Here is a 24666-nt window from a genome sequence, read left to right as displayed (position 1 = left end):
AGCCCTGGCAAGCTCACGCCAGTGGGCGCAGGAAAGGAGGGAGTGTGCCGACCAGGCACCTCGCAACGCGAAGCTTCTCAGGCCGACGTGAGCACACTTCGGAGTATTGTGGGGCCTAGCAGGGTATCCGAGCTCTCAGAACAACGGTCCACGGGGACATCTCGTGAGCCAACGTGCCCACGTGAGGCGGAGGCGAGTGAGGACGGGAGCTCCAGGGCTCACATCACTACCCAAGGTTACTTGCTCACTGAATGAAAATGAAGCAAGAGGGGCGCCTGGGGGGCTCGGTCGGTTAAGTGTCCGACTCTTGGTTTCGGCTCAGGTCACCATCTCAACGGTTCACGGGTTCGAGCCCCACGTCGTGAGATCTGCCAGCGCAGAGCCCACGTGGGATTCTTTGTCTCTCCCTCTCTCTGTCCCTTCCCCATTCGTGCCGTCTCTCTTTCAAGATAAATAAACTTTTATTTCAAGATAAATAAATAAATAAAAAAAAGAAAAAAGAAAAAGAAAATGAAGCAAGAATAGCCAGCACCCCAGAAACACAAGCACGAAAACACACGACTTTTCCTAAAGCTCCTAAAGCGAGCACGCGGTAGAATTCCCCGTCACCACTGAGACCGATCTCCAGGGGGTGAGGACAATGCTCTGGACGCCAGACCGGGGATCGCCGTGCTAGACCCCCCACCAGAGGGGAAAAAGCAAGTCAAAGCACGTGATTAAAAAGGCCTTTCCCGAAAAGGCAAAGTACCGTGTAAGGAAACGGATTTCAGAAAGCCAAAACAGGAGAGAATGCTACTCCACATAAAAAGACCTTTACAGATGCAAATACAAGAAACATGGATTTGGAGAATTCTAAAGGCAATTTCTAGACTATCCAGTCCAGGGCTCTGGAGCTTCGGGCTGGATATTTTGGGGAAGCAGAAGAACTCTTCTCCAAACAGGAGCGTCAGTGCGGACTGAAGGGCGACACAAATCAAAGCGGAACCACCGCCCAGAATTCCAGAGCCCGCCCACCTCGTCACCCTGAGGACACGCAGGCTCTGAGCCTGGACCCCACTGCAGAATGCCTGGCCCGGGACCTGGCTGAAGACCCAGGGCTCAGAGGACACACGGGAACCGCCTGTGTGGTTCACGATCACCTGAACCCACCCCCACCACAGCCACACACCTCACAGGCCGCCCGGTGGCTGCAAGTCCACCTCCCGTGACATCCCGCTCCGTGACACACACCCCCCAGCCGACGGTACCTTTTCGTGGACAGTCGCCATCTGGCCGGTGCTACGGCGACCCGTAAACCGCGTGTCTGAGGGGACAGACCCCACAGCGAAAACCTCTGCAAGCATCCCGCAAACCCGGGCTGCGGTGCTCACTTGAGCAACAGCCAGCACAGACCAGATGCCGCGCTGGCCCACCCTGGGATCACCAGCCACGGGTGCCAGGCAACGAAGCAGACAACACAGGTGTGTCCTTCACACCAGGGGGCGGGAGACGGGAACACGACAGGGGTCTCTGGCCAGAGAGCTCAGAAGCGGTCACCACAGCGGCAGGAAGTGGGTGGGGTGGGGGCAGCCGGGGAAGGCGCTTCCGGACCTCACAAACCTCCATGAAAGAGTGCACGCTGGGTGGGTCGCACAGTTCTCAGGAAGCACTGTCCTCTGAGCACCCCAGGGCTTCCACTGCAGTGCAGGCCCTCGGCCCTTCCCGGCACTTAGGACACGGCAGGACGTGGCTCCGTCACCGATGCCACTCCTGCCTAGACTAGCTGGAGGGTCCCGGTGGCATATTAGGGTGGCACGGCCCTCTCCACTCCCATTAGTAACCAGTTTTGAATGCACTGTCTCTGCACAGATCCTCCCCTCTCGGGACAGGTCAGTTTCCCGTCACTCTAAAACACCAGTCCGTCTACGGGAAACAAACTGATCGTTTCACGGCATGAAAGCAGATGTGATGATTTTTGGAGTTTAGTGAGGTCAGGTGGTACGGTCAAGCTACGCAATACAATGGGGTCCTGAGATATCATGTTACAGAAGGCCATCATACACACACGCGCGCGCGCGCGCGCACACACACTCGCACGAATTTATGTATATTCCAGCTAATAAGAAATACCAACGTACAAGAAGAAGAAGGACGTGTTTAGAGATACAAATATATGAAATAGTTCTGGAAGAATGGACAATGGACTTACTTCCCTTTTTAATTCTTGTCATTTTTTTGACAATGAATACTTACTATTTACGTAATCAGTTTTGGGAAGCTTTCTTTAAAAACAAAGTCACAAGGCGCCTGGGTGGCTCAGTCCATTGAGCGTCCGACTTCAGCTCAGGTCATGATCTCACGGTCTGAGTTTGAGCTCCATGTCGGGCTCCGTGCTGACAGCTGAGAGCCTGGAGCCCACTCCAGATTCTGTGTCTCCCCCTCTCAATGCCCCTCCCCTGCTCATGCTCTGTCTCTCTCTGTCTCAAAAATAAAATAAAATAAAAAACATTAAAAGAATTTTAAAAAAATAAAAAATTAAAAACGAAGTCACTCAGGAGCCTGGGTGGTCCGACTTCAGAGTGTCCGACTTCGGCTCAGGTCATGATCTCGCGGTTTGTGAATTCGAGCCCCGCGTCGGGCTCTGTGCTGACAGCTCTGAGCTTGGAGCTGCTTCGGACTCTGTGTCTCCCCCTCTCTCTGCCCCTCCCCCGCTCGTGCATAAAAAAAATTTTAAAAAAGTCACTCCCCAGGAAGGAGACAACGACTGAGGAGGAGCTCACCATCCACACCCCACCCCCAACTCCACTACAGCAGCAGGCCTGGCCCAGGGAGAACCCCTGCGACGGTAGGAAGGTGGGTCCACGGTCAGCGACCTTGAGCTTCATCTGACCTACTCCCCAGCGACCGTGAACGCCTAGAGAAAAGTTAACATACTAGTCAAGAGAAGGCTAACCCTAAGGAGACAGGCATAAAACCCGCACTTGTGAGCAGGAGGGAACCCCTGCCGCACTCTAGTCCTCCCTCTGCCAACACGGACAAAACCGGACAGGATCCATGAAGCAACTACCATCGGACAACAGGAGGAGCATGGGTGGGGTGGGCCCTTCAATGCTGGAGGCGGTGCCTGCACCTGATGCAGAGAAAGGAGCCCAACGGAGCAGGTGGCCTTACCGAGCTGAGGAGACAGAGGTCAGAGTTCAGGGACGCTGGCTGAGGACTGCTAGAATTTGCCAGGGCAGAATATGGAGAGTGCGCACCCTGGACGTCCATCCACGCAGGAGTCAGGAGTCCTGCCGGAGCCTTTCAGCACTCTGCTGCACAGGGGGCAGGGCCAGACCACGGGGCGGGGTCAGCACCCACCAGGGCCAGGCTGCGCTGGTGCAGAGACCAGCAAGTTCCAACTAGACCGAGTGGAAGGTGTCACTGAACACCCAGGGCATTCAGTGGAGACCCCAGAAAGACCACACCCTAGAGCTAAGCCATCCCAAGGGAAAGCCTCAAAAGGATCCCAATGATCTGCAAGTGACTGAACCACCTGCAAGGACAAAACTCATCATTCACTGAGAGAAGAGAACAAAATCCAACAGGCAGCAGTCACAAATCTAGCCAGGTGCTGCTGACGGCCAGGAGCACCACCCGACCGGCACCTAACCGTACGTTGCTAGGGGGAAGATGTGCCCCATCAGAAGAAAGATCGGCAGAAAGAGACCCAGAACTGAGATGAGAGAGCTAGCACATGAGGACTGGAGAAGAGTTATAAATACGCCCGAAGATTTAAAGGAAAATATGAATGTGATAACTAGACGGGAGAACAGCAATCAGACCTGAACAACTCAGTGTGTCAGAAACAGCATTGGTAAAACAAGAAGTAAACAGGTACACAGCACATCTACCGTAACGGGCAACAGAAACTTCCGAAATGAAGCCAAACACAAAAAAGACTGGAAGAAGGAGGAGGAGGAGGAGGAGGAGGAGGAGGAGGAGGAGGAGAAAGAAGTAAAGACTCCTTGCCTGCTGGACGATATGAAACAGTCTAACATACACATAACTGGATTCCCGAAAAATGAGCAGGTGCCTCAAAATCAAACTGCTAAAACGCCAAAGGTAAACAGAAAATCATTTAAGCAGCCTGACAGGGGAAAACAGACCCGTCACGTATAGGAGAACAAAGATGAAAACGACCACTAACCTCTCGTTAGAGCTATGTAAGCCAGAAAACGGAATAGCTTTGAAGCACTGTCAGTCTAGAACTGTGTATCTAGCAAAAATACCCTGTAAAATGAATGTAAAATGAAGACATTTTCACTTAGAAAAAAAGATGGAAAAAAGCTGATGCCAGCCGACCTGCACTTCAAGAAACAGTAAACCAAGTTTTAGGCTGAAGGAGAACATTAGCGAATGAAAACACAGGGGAACGAAGTGTCCCAGAAACAGTCAATTAGTACATCAACAGGAGATATTTTTCTCTCTCCTTTTAAGACTTCTTTACGTAATAGCTGCTTAAAGCAAAACCAATCACGTTGTATCGTGGGGACAACAGCACAAAGGACACAAGGAGAAAATGTGGATGTTCTCCTGTACGGTTCTGACAGTTTATGAGGAGGGGCACAAGGTCGCTGGAAGGGAGACGATGTAAGTGCAACCCTAGAGCAACCATGGAAACAAGGCAGAAAGAAAGAGCAACAAATAAGCCAACAGAGAAGATAAAAAAGGCATCTTAAAATACAATCAACCCAAGAGCAGCAGGAAAGAGAGAAAAAGGAATACAGAACAGATGGGACAAGTAGAAAACAGCAGCATCAAAGCCACCATTGACTGCCACATTGATAACCACAAGAGATGTAACGGACAAATACACCAATTAGAAAGTAACAACCGCCTGGGCGCCTAACTCAGTCGGTTGAGCATCAGACTCCTGACCTCGACTCAGGTCATGATCTTACAGTTCATGGGAAGGAGCCCTGCATAGGGCTCTGTGCTGACAGCACAGAACCTGCTTGGGATGCTCTTTCTCCCTCTCTCTCTGCCCTTTCCCCAGCTCATGCTCTCTCTCTCTCTCTCTCTCTCTCTCATGAAATAAACATTTTAAAAAAGGAAAAAAATGTACGTTTAGACAATGTATAAATTGAGAAAAAAAGAAAATCAATGAACCCAACATCAAGAAAACAAGAAAGACGATACAGATCTACTTGAACTAAACACAACTCCTGTATGGGATCTCGTGTTGAGATTTCTGAGTCACCAAGAACTTTTTCTACTTTCTTTTAAGAATGACTTCAAAGGGCGCCTGAGTGGCTCAGTCAGTTGAGCATCTGACTTTGGCTCAGGTCACGATCTCAAAGTTCATGGAATCATGCCCCGTGTCAGGCTCTCTGCTGAAAGAGCAGAGCCTGCTTCGGATCCTCTGCGCCCCTCCTCCACTTGTGCACATGAGCTCCTTCTTTTCTCTCTCAAAAAAAATAAACAAATACAAGAATGATTTCAAAACTGCTAAATGAGAAGCACTAGGCAAATTACTTTCCTACCAACTTCAAACCAGGGCCATCTTTTAAAGATCGGAAGGCACTTTAACCACCAAACACAAGCCCAGTCATCCAATAAAATTAGGAAATGCAAGTCAAAGAAATCAAGCAAAGGGCAAGTCGCAAGTGCACTGCTCACGGCAATGTCAGCTACCACCCGGGGCTCTGTACCCAGGGCTCAGCACCTCGGATCCACAGCAACACAAACCAGTATCCCGGAGAGAAGCCTTTAAAATCTATCAGTTGAAGATAAGTTATGATAAATCACATCTGCACTTCCTACTAAACTGCTTTTTTTAGGTTCTTAAGAAAATACAGAATTAAAAAAATCTCCCTTGACTTGCTACCCCTGAAGATGAAGAAAATGGAATTTAGGGTGAAATAAATTCATCTTTTCCCCTTCTGCAAAAGCAGCAGATGGACTGCACATCCGGAAGTGCTGTTGTGCGGCATTACTGATGGTGCGTAAAGGAAAGCCTCTTACCAGTCGTGTCTGTGGAAGCTAGTTTGCAGGCGTGTGTCAAAACGCACAGCAAGGAAGTCACACGCCACTATAAAAACACACCTTCGATAAGGTAGGTTTTAAAAGTCTAGTTGCAAAAAAAAAAAAAAAAAAAAAAAAAAAGTCTAGTTGCTTCGGGTCCCCTGGATGGCTTAGTCGGTTAGGCAACCGACTTTGGCTTGGGTCGTGATCTCGCGGTTGGTGGGTTCGAGCCCCGCGTCGGGCTCTGTGCTGACAGCTCGGAGCCTGGAGTCTGTTTCGGATTCTATTTTGTAGCTGTTAAGCGAATGGAAGGGAACGCAGTAAGGAAGGGATCTAGGCCAGGTTACTGACCCATACTAAATTTCCTCCAAAAATGTATTTTTATCAAGGTCACTGATCTCAGAATAAACACACAGTAGCTCTAAGATGTCCTGCGGCGTAAGGAAAAAGAGAAGTATTTCCTAAAAGATACCTGCAAAACGCACACTCCCCTGAAAACATTACACAAAAATAATAGGTTCAGGCCCAAAAAAGAGGTCTCAGAGAGTTTACCTTCTTCTTTTTTCTTTTTTTTAATTCAAATGTTTATTTTTGAGAGAGTGAGCATGCATAAGCAGGGGAGACGCAGAGAGAGGGGGACAGAGGATCCAGAGTAGGCTGTGCTTTGACAGCAGTGAACCCGATGTAGGGCTCGGACTCACGAACCATTGAGATCATGACCTGAGTCAAAGTCGGACGCTCAACCGACTGAACCCTCCAGGTGCCCCCAAAATTTACTTTTTTAAAAGTCTAAGCACGAACGAAATTACTTCCTATGACAGGTATCTTAAGGTAAGGACTCTTCCTGGAGAAGACATCAAGGCAGGAGCTCGACTACCCGACAGCTCACAGGAGAGGCCTGGCTGGACGGGACAGGGGAGCGAGGTCACCAGGGTGGAGGCCGGAAGCAGGCTCTAGGCTCCGAGCTGTCAGCACAGAGCCCGACACGGGGCTTGAACTCATGAACCGTGAGATCAGGACCCGGGCCTAAGTCGGCCACTTAACCAGCAGAGTCACACAGGCGCCCCCCTGAGTGATTATTTTTATATCTGGGATATAGAGCAATAAAGTTCAAACTGTTAGGGGAAAATCTGTTATATGATGGCCAGCGGGACTGATAAGGGAATTTCAGTCCCTGCCTGAAGACTGCCCTTCCAGGTTCTTGTTCCCACCCTGCTTGCTTCAGGCGCCAAAATACTACTGCTGGGAAAATAAGTAAAGTTCTGCACCATAAGATGGCCGATGGGACTGAAGCTCTAATTCCCAGCTTAGAGAGACTCCTCTTCTGGGTTCTTCCTGCCCCGTTTGCCGCACGCGTGCAAAAGCCATCACGAATGCGGAAGAGGACGCTATAAATTACCCTTCCCGCCTGCATTCAGTGCTCAGATCTCTGGAGAATGATCTCTTCTCTGAGCCCACCAGTGTAAAATAAACCTCCGTCCTTCCAAGATCTCCGAGTGCCACTTGGTTCTTCTGCCGGGTGATCCAGACCAGTTTCCATAATAAAACAACTTTAAGCGTATGTATATTCACACACACGTACACACAGTGGCTTTGAATAACCGTTGAAACGGACAACCGCACCTCACGAAGACAAAGCCCCGCCCAGTGACCCGCGGATGAGGCACGACAGCACCACTTTCTGACCTGTCCCACAAGGCCGTGTGCCTCCCAGGCACTTGGGTCTATTTGTTGTCGCATGACAATATGCGACAACATGTCGCATGGAAGAAAGTCATGTTTCCCCAGTCTCCCTCCAAATGCCAAAAAAAAAAAAGCCCACCGGAATCCAAACTAACAGACTCGAAATGGACCGGACACCAGCATCATGCTTCAGCTTCGTGAAAGCCGAGTCCTAAAAGCACATGATGCCATCGGGACCAGAGAAGACACAAACCACGGGACGTCTTCGGGAAAAGCAAATTTGTCTCTTTGGTCGCCATATCCGAGCCCCAGAGGGTGCCTGGAGGGTGAAAGACGCCTCGTATTTCCTGGGGGAGCAGTCCAGGACCCCTGAACGCCTGCTCAGACGGGCCGGAGTGCAGCCATTATTTAGATGGAGGCTAACACTTTCTGCAGCTCACATGGGCCATCGCGGATATTGCGGGGGCATTTTCCATAGACCAACCCTTCTCTGTAGCCCACTCCTGCTCGTTAGCGCACCAGGCCAGTGAGAACACGGGTGACGTGTATCTAACCACAAGCCGTTCTCTGTTTTAGGAGAGAATGCCTTTGGTCTCACATGCATTTGACTTAGTTACTACTTCGGGAGAAACCATCAAGGAGACATGATGTCACGACTGCCGCGTCCTCGTCACCCTCCCCCACTTCTCCATGGCGCACTCCCGTGGGTGGCGGCGTCCTTAAGGGTCCAGGCGGAGGGGTGTGGACACTCCCTTCTCTCTCCGGGGAAATGGAGCAGCTGAAGCCCGCACACATCCGGCCACACGTTCAGCAGGCGCTACAGCCCTTCCCTCTCCCTCACTCGGCTGCATTCTCTTAGAAAAGCCATTTAAACTCTCCAATTACACACTAAAATAAACCTCACCCCCCAAAACTCCAGAATCTAGGAGAAAAGAAAGAATGGTGTACGTATAAGCTTCTGTTTCTACTCTCTTAGTCCCAGTTAAAGAGAAGATAAAAAAATGTGACTTCCAACATGTTAAATTAGTCTGTAAAAACTTTTGGTTTTTTGTTGTTGTTTTTTTAATTTGAGAAAGAGAGACAGCATGAGTAGGGGAAAGAGGGAGGGAGAGAGAGGGTGGGAGAAGGGGAGAGGGGAGGCAAGGGTGGGAAAGAGGGGGAGAGGGGAGGGTGGCAGAGAGGGGGAGAGGAGGGAGAAAGGGTGAGAGAGAAGGGGAGAGGGGGAGGCGAGGTGGGAAAGAGGGGAGAGAGGGAGGGTGGCAGAGAGGGGGAGAGGGGAAGAGGAGGAGACAGGGAGGGAGACCCTGGGTCCCACGACCCTGGGAGCATGACCTGAGCCGAAATCAAGGGTCAGATGCTCAACCAACTAAGCCACCCAGGTGCTCCAGAAGGAAAGTTCTATGTCTCAGAATTTAATGTAGTAGAATTTGGACTATAAGGAACTTTAGGCAAAAGACCTTACAACAAATTTTCTGTTTCCCGTTGCTGATTCATTGTGAAATTCAGAGAAAACAGCAAACTAACCTTAACTACAAGGATATTACTAATCCCTCCTAAGGAAGGCGTACGAATCAGAACCTGCTGAGCACCCTGGCAAGGTAACTGAATTTAAACGTCTCAAAGACTTTCACGACCCTAATTCTTCAAGGACACAGTTAGTAACCGTGAGTAAAATGGATAAGAAAATAAACTCCCTAGGGGCACCTGGGTGGCTCAGTTCAGAGCCTGGAGCCTGTTTCCGATTCTGTGTCTCCCTCTCTCTCTGCCCCTCCCCCGTTCATGCTCTGTCTCTCTCTGTCTCAAAAATAAACTTTAAAAAAATATAAACAAAAATTAAAAAATAAAAATAAAATAAAATAATTTAAAAAAAAAAGACACTCCAAAGAAGCCCGAGCCCGCATCACATGACATGGCATGCATGGGACCGCTCCAGCAGAACGTGAGTGCTCTTGGGGTGCAGGAATCCGATGAGCCATCTGGGAGGGCTGGGGGCTTGGGGAGACCACAGCCGGGACAGGACAGGACTCCTCCGTGGCCTGGAGGCCTGGCACATTCTCAGGAACTGGGGCGGCTCCGGCGAACGCATCAAACTCCTCAAGCTCCGTTACGTACTAAAACCCAAGCTTACTGAGATCTGACCGTTAACCCTCCAGGGACATTCTTCTTTTCACAAGACACACCAGTCCAAACGCCCTCAAGTCTCTACGTGCACAAGATGATCGTGCAATCCCAGCAGGCAGGCCCTCCTCCCGACTCAATCCCAGGTCAGCAGGCTCCCTGTGAGCCAAGAACCAGAGAAGGGACCCCCACATCCCGTGCACGGGTTTTACTCTCACCACGACAGACTCACACAAGCATCCTTCTCCACGCCGGAAAAGTGTCGCCCAAATTGTTTTTTGTGCCCTGACGCTGCTCAGAGCACGGGGCTATGATAACGAGCAAGACCGAGAGTCTGTCCCCGTGGAGTCACAGCACCTGGAGGCCCCCTAGGGTGAGCAGAAACTAGCCAACAGCACGCTGACTTCATTAGCCTTAGCTGCCTCTGGCTACGACCCATCTGGTCCCCCAACAACCACCTGAACGTTCCGCTTCTCCTAAGGAACCCCTCTCTCTCGCCACCAAGACTTGGGCCCACGGGAGCCTCTCGCTCGAACGGAGGACGTTTTGCCAAGTGGCCGCTACACGCCAAGCACGGCGCTAGGCATCTCTGCCTGGATTTCTTCACACGACCTTCAGGCCGCCTGCAGAAGGCATCCAGCCCCGTATCGTGAGGGAAGCAGCTCAGGCACGAGTCCAAGTTAGGAACGGCCAGCGAGGACCCTGTGCAGGTCCCGGCCTCTCCGTGCCGGGCGGCCTGTCACTTACAAACTCTCCAAGCACATAACAGGCCCTCCCAGGGAAGGAGGGAGGGCTGACGGTCGATGCCGACATACCTGGTGAGCACAGCGCCTCGGGGGCGGGTTGGGGATCTCCACTTTGGTCCAGGCGTCCTTCCTGATACTGTAGGTGTAGAGTTCATTATACACAGATGTCTGCGAAAAAGAAGAGGGATTTAGTGTCACGAAGGATGCCTCGACACAAGCGACGGTAGGTGGAACATGAGATCTCGATCACTAGCTGTCCCCGGGAAACGGGTTTCGTAAAGCCATGCAAATCACACCGATGCAGGAGGCCTGGGGCTGGTCCCCTGGAAGCCTTCGGGATAATGACAAAGAAAAAGACTTCCCACCATGCCTACTAGGGCCTAAGATACCAAGATCCCTTGCTGCTCCCAAGTTGTCTTTCTCTTCAAGTCAAGCCTGGTTTTTAAAATGCGTGAAAATTCAGAGTGGAAGATGAACAGGTTAAGTCAGACTCACAGGGGTCCTCAGCACGGAGGGAAGGGGAACTCGTGCTTTTCTAACTGTTTATACTCAACTCTGAAATACAGGTCTTTTTGGCCCGCTCAGAAATGAAAATTAGCTCTACAATTTACGAGCACTTTCCTACCCCACTGGTAGGGGTAGGAAACAACCCTGGAAACGCCTCATGGGCACGAACGTCAGCCCGAGTGAGCAGGGTGCCTGTCTAGCTCAAGCAGACAATACGAGGAGTGACCCTAGAGGTCACTAGAGGGTCCTGGTGGCTGGTCCAGGACAAGGTCACGTGCCAGCCCTGTAAGCTCATGAGGCGGGACGGGTGCGTGTTTGATATCGCTGCTTTAAATTAATTTTGCTCAAAATGAGACCCATGGAAATTTGGGGGGAAAAGAAAAAAATATATACTTTACTTTTTGGCCATTGAAATATTCACCTCCGAAAAGGATTAATTCATCTTTGTCAGGATGCGCAGACAAGGAGGCGTGCAACCTACACGAGACAGAAGCAGGGGCCGGTCAGTGCGCAATCTGGCCACACAGAGCCCCGCTGAGAGCCCGCCTCCCTTCCCATCAGAGGCCTTTATCGCCTCCCCAAAATCCCGCGGAAGAGAAGCCCGGCACTCTGAATGGAAGCTAAGGCCCCAACCCTTAAATGCCACCTCACGGCCACGACACCAGTCTCCCAGGACAGCCCTGGACCTGTGTGACTCACACAGCACTTGGCTAAAGACCATCAGGCAGTGAGAAGTCTAGGAGCTCCTGCCTCAGTGCCCAAATTTCCAGAGCAGACCTACACTTTAAGGGTCTATGCCCTTGAATCACAATCAAAACCGTTCTAAAAAGTCCAGTATTTGAGCATTTCAATACAGTATCTCCTTCCACCTAAAAAAATACAAATAAGGGGCTCCGGGATGGCTCAGTCCATTAGACGTCCAACTCTTGATTTCGGCTCAGCTCATGATCTCACAGCTTTTGAGTTTGAGACTCACAATGGGCTCTGTGCTGACAGTGTGGAGCCTGCTTGGGATTCTCTCTCACCCTCTCTCTCTCTGCCCCTGCCCTGTTAGCTCTGTCTCTGTCTCTCTCTCAAAAACAAATTAAAACATTAAAAAAATTTAAAATGTCAGTAACTTTGTGCTTATATTACACCTGAAAACAAAGGAGCAGCGGTAAGGAATCTGTAAACACCCCAGACCATCTCAGTAGGAAGTACTGAAGGACAGTGATGGGGGTGAGAGGACAGGACGAACCATCAGCGGAAAATACTTCTCTCAAAATCCCCACGAGCGGGGTCCCCGGGGCGCGTACTGCAACCTAATTCCAAAGGAGTTCGTCAAGGAAAACAAAGGTTTCAAGGTCAAATAAGTTGGAGAAATGAGGCAACTCTATCTTCCCTCGGGGATTTACTGTCCACAAAACATTTTAGACGCTGAGAAAGTTTGCAGGAAAGAAACCAGTGTTAAAATAGTGCTACTGCTGTGGCAAACAGCCTCACAATTAAACACGAAATCACCACAGGACCCAGCAACTCTGCTCCTTGGTATGTGCCAAGAAGACCGAGAACAGGCCCACCCAGACCCCTGTATGGCGACGTTCATACAGGATCACTCACGACAGCCAAGAGGTGCGAACAATGGCAGAGTCTGTCACGAGCTGACCGGACACACACAATGCTGTGCCTCCATGTAATCGAACGCTACTGCTCTCTGAAAGGAAAGCAGCTCAGATTCCCGCTACAGCGTGGGTGGGCCTCGAGGACGTTGTGCTAAGTGAGCGAGAGAAGCCAGACACACAGGGACAGACTGATTGCACTTGTATGAAACATCCAGAACAGGCAAACCAAAAAACCAGAAAGTGGAGGCCACCATGGGCAGAGAGGCGGGGGATGGGAGTGACTGCTAATAGGTCCAGTGCTCCCATCGGGGGTGATGGAAATTTCCGGAAATGGATTATTGCACAGCACCGTGAACGGAAGTCACCCCAGTGAGCTGTAGAGCTAAAAATGGTGGAAATGGAAACTTTCACATTAGATATCTTTCACTACGATTTTTTTTTAATCTCAAAAGGAAACCAGTCGTTCCCAAAGCTCTTTAACGCAGAATCTTTTCTTCACTTAACCTACTACACTTTTCTGTGGTGGGGGCGCCCGGGGGAGCTCAGTGGCTGAGCGTCCGGTTCTTGAGCTTGGCCCAGGTCGTGATCTCACGCTTTGTGCGACCGAGGCCCAAGTCAGGCTCTGCGCCGACAGCACGGAGCCTGCTTGAGATTCTAGCTCTCACACTCTCTCTCTCAAACTTAAAAAAAAAAAAATTTTTTTTCCCTGTGGAAAAGTAACAAGCACCCCCAGGAAAGAGCACCCAGGGCAGGCCCGGAGTGTCACAGGGTCGCTGGCGCACGCCCCGGGCTGCGTCCGCCTCCTGGGGCCTGCGTCCGGAGCCCTGCGGCTCTGAGGGAAAGGAGTGTATGGCCCTTCCTTCCCCCTTAAACTACAGCACAGCCAACCCCTGCGGGCACACACGCTCACGAAACTCCGTAGTTTGCACGGTGTTTCCCAGAACACGATGGAGAAGGAAGAGGTCACGAGCCGCTAAGGTTACCGACCGGAAGACCTCCTATCTCAGCTCCAAGCACCACTCCCTTCTGCCAGAAAGTGTTCCCAGCGGACCAGGGAAGCACTAACATTCCAAATTATATCCTAACATTAAGCCCGGCTCTTGGGACGACATCGCTTGAGGAAAAGTTTGAAAGTGTCAGCAAAAGGGGGAAGAAAAATCCATCCACGTTCAAAGTGGCTTCCCCCTGGGTGCTGTGCACACAAAGCCTTGGACTCCCAGGACTCCTCTGCTTTAACGATTCAAAGGAAAACGCACGTCTACCACACGTGGAACGTGCCGATACGCGGGAAAGCAAGCCGGACTCCTAACGTCGTTTCTCACGCAAAAACAGGAACAACCCACAACCCTGGGGGCTGCTGGGTAGCTGTCCACGTCACACCGTTCTGCTCGGGGCCAGGTGCGCCGTCCCCCCACCTCAGAGGAGCCGAGGACTAAACCCCGTGTCCCAGGCAGGTGGGATCTGAGCGTCAGAGCCGTCACCTGCGCCTCCCTTCCGGAAGAGCTGGCCCCCAGGCCTCCACTCTCAGGCCGACGACAGCCCTGGTAAAACTCATCTCAATTGCAACCATGGCACGAGAAAGCGTAGTTTTGATCCTGACAGAAAGCAAACAAATCATTTCTCAACCAGTCTCAGGTGCTTGTGACGTTAACGCACCTCTCCCCTTCTCTGAAGAAGGCGGGACCTTTTCTAGGGTCACCTGGCCTTTCCCGGTTCCCAGCTCAACGCAGGCAATGTTTTCCCCCTACTCTGTCGGCAGCGAGCAGAACCCTAAATCAAATCATTACACAACCCGAATTCGGACGCGAGGGGACAGGGATTGGCACAGAAGAGGAAGAAGTCAGAGGAAAACCAAAGCCTGCTCATCCCGGCTCATCCGAGAGGTACCTGAAACCCTACGAGACCGGAGTCCCTCACGTAATTCACAAATTCTTTCAAACTGGCGTACACACATTGATGTCCGAAAGTCCCACTCGCCGTCAGGAACAAACAGCAACAGAAGATGGATGTGGAGGTCTGTGCCTGTGACACACAGCTTTGAAACGTTTTAAGAACCGGAGAGCTCACTGGGGTAACACTCTAGTCCATGAGCCGCGACCAGCTGGAGAGCTCTCAAACGGCAAGGTCCCACCGAGCAGCTGAGCTGGGGGACCCAGCTTCATGTTGCTGGTGACAACCGGGCAGAAGAGCCTCAGTCCCGTTCTTCAGAAGAAAAGTCAAAAACCGTTGTGTGGGAGCTTATCCGGAACGGGAATGGGTTTTCATGATGAAAACATCCCACGTGCCTGGTTATTCATGACAACACGGTGCCACTTTACTTATTTTCTTAAACGTTTATTTTTGAGAGGGCGCAAGCGGGGGAGGGGCAGAGAGGGAGACAGAAGATCCTAGGTGGACTCCACGAGGACAGCACAGAGCCCGACGCGGGGCTCGAACCCACAAACCGTGAGATCACGACCTGAGCCGAAGTCGGACGCTTAGCAGACGGAGCCACCCTGGCACCCCAACATGGCGCCAACTTAAAGTGCTTGTCCAATGTACGCAAACCGTCAGAAGCCAGAACGAAGAGCCCTGGCTCACTTACCTTGGAGAAGGCGGGGGGCACGGTGTCTCCACGACCTGAGTCTTGGTGGCGTCCAGTGCCTGGAAGTGCGCGAGGAGAGCTTCCAGGTCTTCCTAAAGGCAGATAAGCAGTCACACCTGAGACATGCTCTTAAACTCCTCTTAATGCTTATTTATTTTGAGAGAGAGAGAGAGAGAGAGACAGGGAGAGAGCGGCGGGGGGGGGGGGGGGGGGGGAGGGGGAGAGAGAGGGAGAGAGAGGGAGGGAGGGGCAGAGAGGGAGACACACGGGGCTCGGTCTCACAACTGTGAGATCATGACCTGAGCCTAAATCAAGAGTCGGATGCTCAACCGACTGAGCCCCCCAGGCGCCCGTCAGGCCTGGGTCACCTTTCCCACTGTCTGCCCTGACCGGGGGCCAGTCACATCTGAGAATATGAATGTGTTCCTCCCATTTTAAAGACACAGAACCTGGGGCGCCTGGGTGGCTCAGTCGGTTAAGCGTCCGACTTCAGCTCAGGTCACGATCTCGCGGTCCGTGAGTTTGAGCCCCGCGTCAGGCTCTGGGCTGATGGCTCAGAGCCTGGAGCCTGCTTCCGATTCTGTGTCTCCCTCTCTCTCTGCCCCTCCCCCGTTCATGCTCTGTCTCTCTCTGTCCCCAAAATAAATAAACATTAAAAAAAAAAATTTAAAGACACAGAATCTGACATTTGCAAAAGTACTCAGAGCTCGACCTTAGAAGCAGTTTTCTCGCAAGTATACTTAGATGCACGCACGCTGCACCCAGCACCCCACCTCACACCCCGCACAGAGGGCCCCCCCTCCATTCAGACAAGCCGGCCCTGACTTCCTGCCAGCACTTTCCACCGCTTCTCAGAAAGCCAGGCCGGGGCCGCCCGCCAGCACGCTCCGCTGTCTGCACAGCAGGCTCTGAGACTTCCCTCGCTCATTTATTTGTTTCCTCCTCCTTTCCACCAACATAATAAAGATAAGCTCCAAGTAAGACCAGTCAGTCTGTTCACAACGGCGCCTGCACGCAGGGGTTCTCCAACTATCACCTGCAGCCAATCTGGGTTTATTTTCACAACTGCAGAAACAGACTTAGAAGTCAAGGTGCCAACTGACCTGCACAGCTGGGCGGCCCTGGAACCTGGTCTTCCTCCTCCCAGTCCAGAGTCTGCATCCCTGCATTCACTAGTGACTGCACACCCCCAGTGTGTCAGGGGAAAGTTACCTTCTGTCCTTGTCTCTTCTTGAAAGCTCACTGTCCTCACCTTGCTTGTGCTGGGATCTGAGATGTGTCCCCGCCTCCTTTCATGCTTCCCTCCCTCCCCATCCCACAGCCCTCATCCCGCAATGTAGGCAGATATCCTTCCTGCACTTAAACACACTTCCAGGGGGGTGTGGGTGACTCAGTCGGTTAAGCGTCCGACTTCAGCTCAAGTCATGATCTCACGGTTCGTGGGTTCGAATCCCACGTCAGGCTCTGTGCTCACAGCTCAGAGCCTGGAGCCTGCTTCCGATTCTGTGTCTCCTCTCTCTCTGCCCCCTGCCCTGCTCACACTCTGTCTCTGTCTCTCAAAAAGTGAATAAGCGTTAACGAAAAAGAAAAATTTAAAAAAAAAAAAAAAAAACACACTTCCAGACCATTCTGCCCATTTCATTTCCCACCCCACCTCCTCACTCTAAGCTCCAAGGGCTTTCTCTCAGCTCCTTTCGTCAGAACGCCACAGTCCTTGGCCTGAACAGCCACCCGCAGCCCTCCGCCTCCCCACCGTGCACCCCTAGGCCCCCAGGAAGCGGCCACTACCTGGAACAGAGGGCGCCTTACTATCGAGCCCTTCTTTATACTTTCACCACACAAACATCTCCCTAAGTGACCCATGTTATTCCTCCACGCCACTGACGTCGTACTGCGTACTCTCTTGCAACCTGCCGTTCTGCTCAACACTGCCACAGCCTGATAGGCTGAATCCCTTCACTTCCGCCGTGGCAGAGCTCCGACTCCGTCCGGCGTCTCTACCCACCGTGCTGCTCAACGCCTGGGCCAATGCCAACGTTCTGTCTTCACAAACAATACTCCTAGTGCCACGTTTGTGCCCGTCTTCGTGCAGCTGGGGAGTTTTTCCAAGGCAAGCCTTCCGGTGTGTAACTGCACGTGGCACCTTCCAATTTTCTCCGCGACGACAAATTAGGAATCAGAGGGGTTCTACCAATTCTCACCCTCACGCAGCCCACGAAAACACCCATTATCCTGCCACTTTATGTGAGCAGTGGCCTAAAGGCTACAACCCTAACGCAAAACCGCTGTGTTAGCTACGCAAGACAACTGACCCGCTGGAACTTTACAGAGACCTGGGTGGAGGAGGGAGTGTTGGGCGTCACAATCACTTCAGGGCTCCTGGTCCAATGTCATTCACCTGAGAAATTATCTTCCTGGAGGCAGAAGGGCTTCAATACCGACAGTGTGGAAGGGGGAGGAATCTGCGTGACACCCAAGTGGAGTTGCCCACCGGGTATGTGAGACATGCGTTCTGTGGCAGGCAGAATTCCAAGCTGTCCCCAAGATCCCCCCTCAGTCCCCCGCCAGGAAAGGATGGGACGCACTCTCATGAGGTTACGTTATATGACACAGCTGGCTTTAAGAAAGGGAGGTTATCCTCTGTGGGCCTGACCTAACCAGATGACCAGTGATCCTGAAGGTCTGTTGTGAGGATGAGTGGAGGCAACATGCAGAGTCCCAGGCCCCAGGCCCGACAGGTTCTCTGCACGGAGGAGCCGCTGCTACCGCCATCTAAGTACTGGGCACTGCAGAGAGGTGTGACGATGAGTGAACACCTGTTAACAGTTACCGAGTGCCCACTGCATGCCAAGCACCGGTCTAAAGATTCCCCCAAAACTAACCGTCTTTCTGTGCACAACCCTACCCAGGCACACGCGGCCACTAGCCCTACTTCACGCGCGAGAAACTGAGGCACAGCCGCTGCGCAGGCAGGCCATGCTCCTCTGAGGTCTTCCGGCTCGTTGTGGCAGAGATGAGGTTCAGACCCGGATCTGTGGATGCAGGGCCCAAGGACTTAACCGGTGAAGAGCCTGAGAGCATCAAAGCCCAATCCCACTGTCTGACAGAGGACAGAGCAGAGACGTGAAAGGCTCGGAAAGAAAAAGGGCAACGTGGTTAAGAGCTCTGGAATGGGAACATCTGGTCAGATTACAGCCCCGTGCTGCTTCCCAGCTCTGTAACTTGTTAGCTGCTGATTTCCTAACTGTCAGGTGGGCATGCCAAAGCTGCCTGCCTCACTCGGTTGGGAGGACCGGAGCCCAGGCAGCAGAGCACCTGGCACACGGCAAACTGTCACTAACCACCGTGGATCACCCAGGTCGGGAAGTCCATGTGCAACCGCCGACGGAAAGCAGAATACTCAGAATACTCAAGGCTAAGTTCAGTACTGATCCATTCGCAGACCCGGCGGCCCGGAGACAGAGGGAGATACAGCGAGAGGCCAGAGGGAGAGAGAAAAAAAGGAGAGAGCTAGAGAGAGAGAGAGAGAGAGAGAGAGAGAGAGAGAGAGAGAGAGAGAGAGAGGGAAAGTAGAGAGCGGGAGAGAAAAGGCAGCACTGTTGCCAACAACCGTTCTGGAATCCCCACAGTTGCACTTGCTCCCACTGACGCTCACGGCTCCGGGCGGCTGTGAGGGGCATGCACCCTACTTTTAAGGAAGAAAGGCAAGGCTCAGAAGCGGAGGCCCTCGCCCGGTCCTCTCGCCTCCCGGCCGAGGGAAGCCCGACGGGACCCGGGACCCCAGCAGCGCGCACGGAGGGGGCGGGTGGCTCGCGTGGAGAAGGCGCCGGGCCTGGCCGCCGGCCCCGCTCACCTCCTCCTTCCGCGAGCGCTTGGACACCTTCTTCTCCATCTTGGCGGCCGTCTTCTCCGCCCCGCGGCCCTTCTTCTCCTTCTTGCCCTTCTTGCCCATCGCGCCGGTCCGAGGAGGAACCAGGCCTCCCAGAGGGGCGGGCAGCGAAGCAGAGCGCGGCGCGGCGCACCGGAAATACGCACTCGCGGGGGCGGGCGCGGGGAAGCGTCACTTCCGGCGCGTTACGCGCGTGCTTCCGGCCGGCGGCCGAAACTCCCGGAGCCGGGGCGCTGGGGCTCTGGGGACAGGCTGGGCGCCCTCGGGCTGGGGGCGCGTGGGTGGAAAGCTGCCGGCCCGGCCGTGGGAGGCCCCGCCTGCCCTCCCCCTGGGGCCCCGCCGAGCGAGCTGAGGTGGGCTGCGAGTGTTTACTGGATGCGGCCAAATTACTTAGCCTCGCAGAGTGACCCGGTTGGGTGACTCGGGACGGGAGCCACATTTTGCTCCTAACCTCGGACGGACCCTTTTGCGGGTTTAATTATAACTTCAACTTCCTTCCCCAGGCAAATGTTCATACATTTGCAAGGATTTCCAGGGAAGACAGTCCCTCCTCCCGCACGGGGTTAGGTACTGAGGATCTCGTGCTAAACGAGGAAACGCGTCCTGCCATCCGCTGTCCACCGAGTTTCCTCAGATGTCCCGCGATAGAGGACTTGCTGCTTCAGCCGTAGGGGAGGGCTGATGATCCCCCTCCAAGAGGAGTCAGCTCAGCAAGCCTGAGAAACTGAAACTGCCTGCTAGGAAATTGTGCTCTAGGATTGGACTGAAATACCCGTATAAATGGGAAATTTATTTGTAGGGCATGGAATACTATGGCTTGGACAGGGTTCAATAAAAATTCTTAACATTACTTAGAAAATGCCATCTTTGGGGCTCCTACGTGGCTCAGTCCATTAAGTATCTGACTCTTGATTTCTGCTCAGGTCATGCTCTCAGGGTTCATGAGTTCCAGCCCCATGTCTGGCTCTGTGCTGACAGCTCAGAGCCTGCATGGGATTCTCTCTCTCTCTCTCTCTCTCTCTCTCTCTCTCTCTTCCCCTCCCCACCTCAAAATAAATAAATTTAGAGAAAAGGAAATGTCATCTTTTGGGCTCGTGATCAAGGAAATAGAGCAAATTAATGACAAAAGCAAGCATTTGGCAAAAAGAAAGCATAAGTCAAGAAATGATCTCGTTGCTTATTGTGCAAGTGAACTGCCACAGGGATCAGCCTCAAAGAAATTACCTTGGATCTGTGAAAATTAATAAAAGGAAACCTCACTAAAATGGAGTGGGGAGGCTAGACGGGGGAGCCACACCACTCAGGGTCAGTTACAGGAAGAATTCTCAATTATAGACCCCAATAGAAGAATCATCAAGAGGAAAGGATCATCACTTACAGGTCCCATAGGGAAAGATGTACACTTGCATTTTCTGCAAGAAATAGACCACCCCGGCAACTCAGCCAGTGAGAAGTCATCATCACCCTGGATTCCTGGTTTTCTTCTATGGACTTTTGTTCAAAACAACCCCTCCCAGCTTCCTCCGCCATAAAATATGGTTTTGCCATAGCTTGTGTGTCCTGAATTGCAATTCCTCTGCCATTGCTGAATAAACCCCTTTTTGCTAGTAAAACAACGGGTTTATTTTTTTTTTATGTTTATTTATTTTTGAGAGAGAGACCATGAGCCGGGGAGGGGCAGAGAGAGAGGGGGGCAGAGGACCCAAAGCAGGCCCTGTGCTGATGGTAGCAAGCTCAATGTGGGGCTTGGAATCATGAACCGTGAGACCATGACCTGAGCCAAAGTTGGATGCTCAACCGACTAAGCCACCCAGGTAGATTAACAGATCCAATCAATTACTCATCACCAAAAAGGCAGGGATAAATGCTTTTCCAACCAACCCCAACCCTTGTCCATAAACCTACTTATTTAAAAAGAAAAATGAAGTTTGGGGAAACTATGGGAAGAAGAGGTCGAGAAGGATTCCGGCTGGAACTGTGTCCAGCGCTGCCTGTAGGTGATTAGGAGACCATGTGTGATAAAAGGGGGAAAAAACAGAAGTATATCCGAAAAGAGCTACAGCATCTCACAGTGAGCTGGCTCCTGAGCCTCCAGACATAATCACCTCCAACAATGAGCTACAAAGGGCCAAGTCCTTACTATTGCCCCACTTTCCTTCTAGTGCAATATGACTTTAAGAACATACCTAATCCTTTTGTACTTTTCTAAGAATATCGGGTGACCTCGAGGCAATGCACTTGAAGCCAAATGACCCTTGAGTCCCAGCGCATCTGTAGGAAATTCATTACAGTGTTCCCCTCTTGAAGGCTGAGAAAGGGAGAGCATATTCCCTTTTAAGATTTAGAAGGGTCTGGTCGATGTAGGGCTTCATGCTTTTATTATCCGAAAGAATCTTGAAGCCAAGTTGGAAGGTGCTTGGACGATATTTGTCATGGTGATTTACGTGAGGTTGAAGTTCTCATTACCCAGACACAGAGAGGCTAGAACATTTAAAATGAGATCAGAATCCTAAAATGGTGACAAGATTAACTACATAGTCCTATTTTAGTGAAATCATACTTTTGAAACTTTAATGGGTTATCTTACATCTAATATAACGTTAATGGCTAGAGTGTATCTTTTGTGCCGACAGGCGCCCTCTGCTGTCTTCAAGTTGAAACCCAGAAGAGAAAACTGATTAACAATGGCTCGACCTCATTACCCTCCTTGCAAATAATCAGTGTTGTTGGAAAGCTCTCCCAAGTGCGGTATGGATGTTGTGGTTCTTTGCATGTTTCCCATCTGGAAAAAATGAGAATATTAAACTAGCCCACTTACTACACAAAAGTCTTGGGAGAATCAAGCGAGATAAGAAAAAAAACTTAGAAAATTCGCAAAATGCAAACTTAAGAGATTCTGTGTGCTGTGAAATGATGGCATGAAATAGAGCTGGCTGACAATCATTTCATGTAACAACATTAACTGGACTGCAGCGCGTGAACATTGTACCAGAATAGGAGATACAAAACAGAAGTCATGCCCACCAGCTTCCAGGAAGTTTGGTTCTAACAAGACAGAGAAACATAGATGTTCCTTAAATGCTTTGTGAAGTGAAGCAAGGAATAAGGAGGGATGGAGGAAGGGAGGAAGGGGTTAGGAGAGAAAGGGGGGAGAGTGAAATCAACCCGTTGCTTTGTACATTTGTCTGGTTTTCTAGAAGCCTGAAGGGAAGGGGTAGACCCAGTCTCCTTGCTACATCGAGGCTGACAGCAAAATTCTCTCTTCTCTGGGGTTAAAATGTGCTGCTTAATTTCCAAGTATTTGGGGACCTTTTCTCCTTTTTTTCTAATTTAATCCATTTATTTGAAATCTTTAAGAGTTCTCGGTCTCCTTTTGATGACGGTTCAGGTGCATCTTACAAATTGTAATGCGTTATGGTTTGACTTCCATTCAGTTCAAGATACTGCCTAATTTCTCTTTTGATCCCTTCTTAGACCCCTGGGTTACTTAGAAGTGTGCTATTTAGTTTCTAAAGACTTTGAGATTTTCCAAAGATCTTTCTGGAAAGTTTTTTCCCCCTCTACCTGCTTTTATGATCGTATCTTCATCCTTATTATCCTGCAGTTTCACTAAGATATATTTAGATATTCTTTATTTCTCTTGCCTGGGGTTCGGTAGTCTTCCTGAAGCTGGGGACGGAGGCTTTATTGTGTCCAGGAACTTCTCTCTCATTTTCTCTTCAGAGGATGCTGTCTGTTCTCGCTCCTCTTGTCCTGGAGCTCCAGTTAAACACATGCCACCCCTTTCCCAGTCCTTGTTTCAGGTCTCTTAACTCCTGTCCACATTTTCCATTTCTTTGTCTCTTTGTACCACATTCTGGATCATTCTTTCTTTCAAAAGTTCTATTTCTTTTCTCAAAGCTGCTAGGTCACGTGTATAGCTTTCTGTTCTCTGCAGATATTTTAAAGCTTGTCCTCTATTTCCTTAAAGTACGTATATTAATCAGTTTATGCTGCAGTAATGCTGTTCATTTTCTTCAGAGCACAGCTTGTGTGTATCCTTTGAAAGATTTCGGCGAAAGCGTCTTTCTCCAGAGGGGAATTGCCTTAGCTTCTGCCAGAGAACCATGGCGCTGTTGGTTCACGACATCCCGAGCCCAGATTCGTAGCCTAAGTTCTTTCTGACAACCCAGGCCATGCAAATGTAGGCTGAAAAATCCAAGGATGGGCAGGGATATGGTTATAACACCTCAGGATCTTTGCCTCCCCACCTGCTCAGCACTGAGGTGACGTCCTTGTGGTCCCCAAAGTATTGGGGGGCAGGGTTGCTCACTCTGAGGAAACTCAGCTTAATTTGAGATCCTCTAACTTCTTTTAGATCCCACCTGGGTCAGCCTTGGGCTTGATGAATTTTTGCCCCTGCCCTTTGAGGCTGTCAAAACTGAAGCCGAACATGGCAACGCTTGCTCATGCCTGGAATCAAAAGCCATTTGCAGAATCTAGTTTCTACCCGATGTTTTTGCTTCTAGTTTCTGTTAGATGCTGATCTGGTAACACTTTGCTCCTTGTTCATTTTGCAGTGTCTTTAAGAAGACTCGTTTCGACGTTTGCCCAGCATTCTCAGTTGCTTGGAACGGACAACTGGTCCATTGACACAATCCACCATGCTGCAGCCCAGCTTCCTGTTTTAAATCGTAGTTTTCAGGATGTAATCTGGAAAATACAGACAAGGCTAAGAAGGAAACTTCAAGGCCGCCCACAGGCTTCCCTCCCACGTGCAGCCACTCTGAGCATTTGTGGGACTTTCCTGCCGACTGATGATGAACAAAAATCTGCGTTGCCATTTCCCTCATCTGCTCGGCTCCTTGTACAGGACCCCTTGCCCTGTCCCTCTTTATCACTGGATCTCAGAGGCATCACATGAAGATCAAGGACAGTTCGGAGGTTGCCAGATACAAAAACTGGGGAGAAGGCAACACCAAAACCCGGAAAATAATGCCGAAAATGGAACGGAAGCCAGGAGCCATGCTAGATACGGTCGCTGCAAGTGCGGAAGCAACCTTGAACGTGGCACGGATGGCAATGAGTCCGCGAGCAGGTTGCAGTAAAGCCACGGGCCGTGCATGCTCTTACACTGAAGGTTACCAGTGGCAGCCCCTTAAGTCCCAGATGCCCGGCCATGAAGTTAGATCACGCTGCTAAAAATGCCTGCTTCTCAAGAAGGGCTTTCCCCTCACTGTGCAACCACGTGGCTCTTACCTTCTGAAGGTGCTGACCCTTTGCAGAAGCAGTAGTGAAACCGCATTGTGGGTACAGAACTCACTCATATTCTCCTCTTGAACATGCTTGTGAATGATGCAATTTATAGAAAGTGTGTGCAAGAAAGACTACCGCATCAGACTCTGAGGGCTGGATCGTTTTCAGACAATCCGAGGCTGGTGAGTTGGTTAAGTGTTGCCCAGGTTTTCAATGACACGCCAGGAATAACGTTCATAGTATCTGATTTCCAGGTAAATCAAGATTTTCCCGCTAATGCACTTCCTCTAATGGTCCTGAGAATACACTGGAAACACA

The 24666-nt window shown here is 51.0% G+C and overlaps 1 protein-coding gene across 3 annotated transcripts in view; it reads right to left on the bottom strand.

Annotated features, from left to right (window-relative positions):
- The window catches only part of KLHDC4 (kelch domain containing 4), a 65188-nt gene extending 45934 nt beyond the window's left edge, over window positions 1–19254 (bottom strand). Inside the window, exons 1-4 of one of the 3 annotated variants that reach the window (XM_053210269.1) lie at window positions 19078–19254; window positions 15225–15316; window positions 11438–11516; window positions 10602–10700 (exon numbers count right to left, since the gene is read on the bottom strand). In XM_053210269.1, coding sequence (XP_053066244.1) covers window positions 10602–10700; window positions 11438–11516; window positions 15225–15316; window positions 19078–19176 — 369 coding nt within the window. In that variant the 5' untranslated portion in view covers window positions 19177–19254. The remainder of the gene's footprint in view (window positions 1–10601; window positions 10701–11437; window positions 11517–15224; window positions 15317–19077) is intronic. The other 2 variants (XM_053210270.1, XM_027076383.2) reach the window with 2 other exon arrangements.
- Between the last annotated feature and the right edge of the window lie 5412 nt (window positions 19255–24666).

This window comes from Acinonyx jubatus, chromosome E2 (genome assembly GCF_027475565.1).
Source record: "Acinonyx jubatus isolate Ajub_Pintada_27869175 chromosome E2, VMU_Ajub_asm_v1.0, whole genome shotgun sequence".
NCBI classification, from domain to species: Eukaryota; Metazoa; Chordata; class Mammalia; order Carnivora; family Felidae; genus Acinonyx; species Acinonyx jubatus.
Note: the sequence above shows the minus strand (reverse complement) of the source record. Positions and strands in the feature narration are given on the sequence as shown.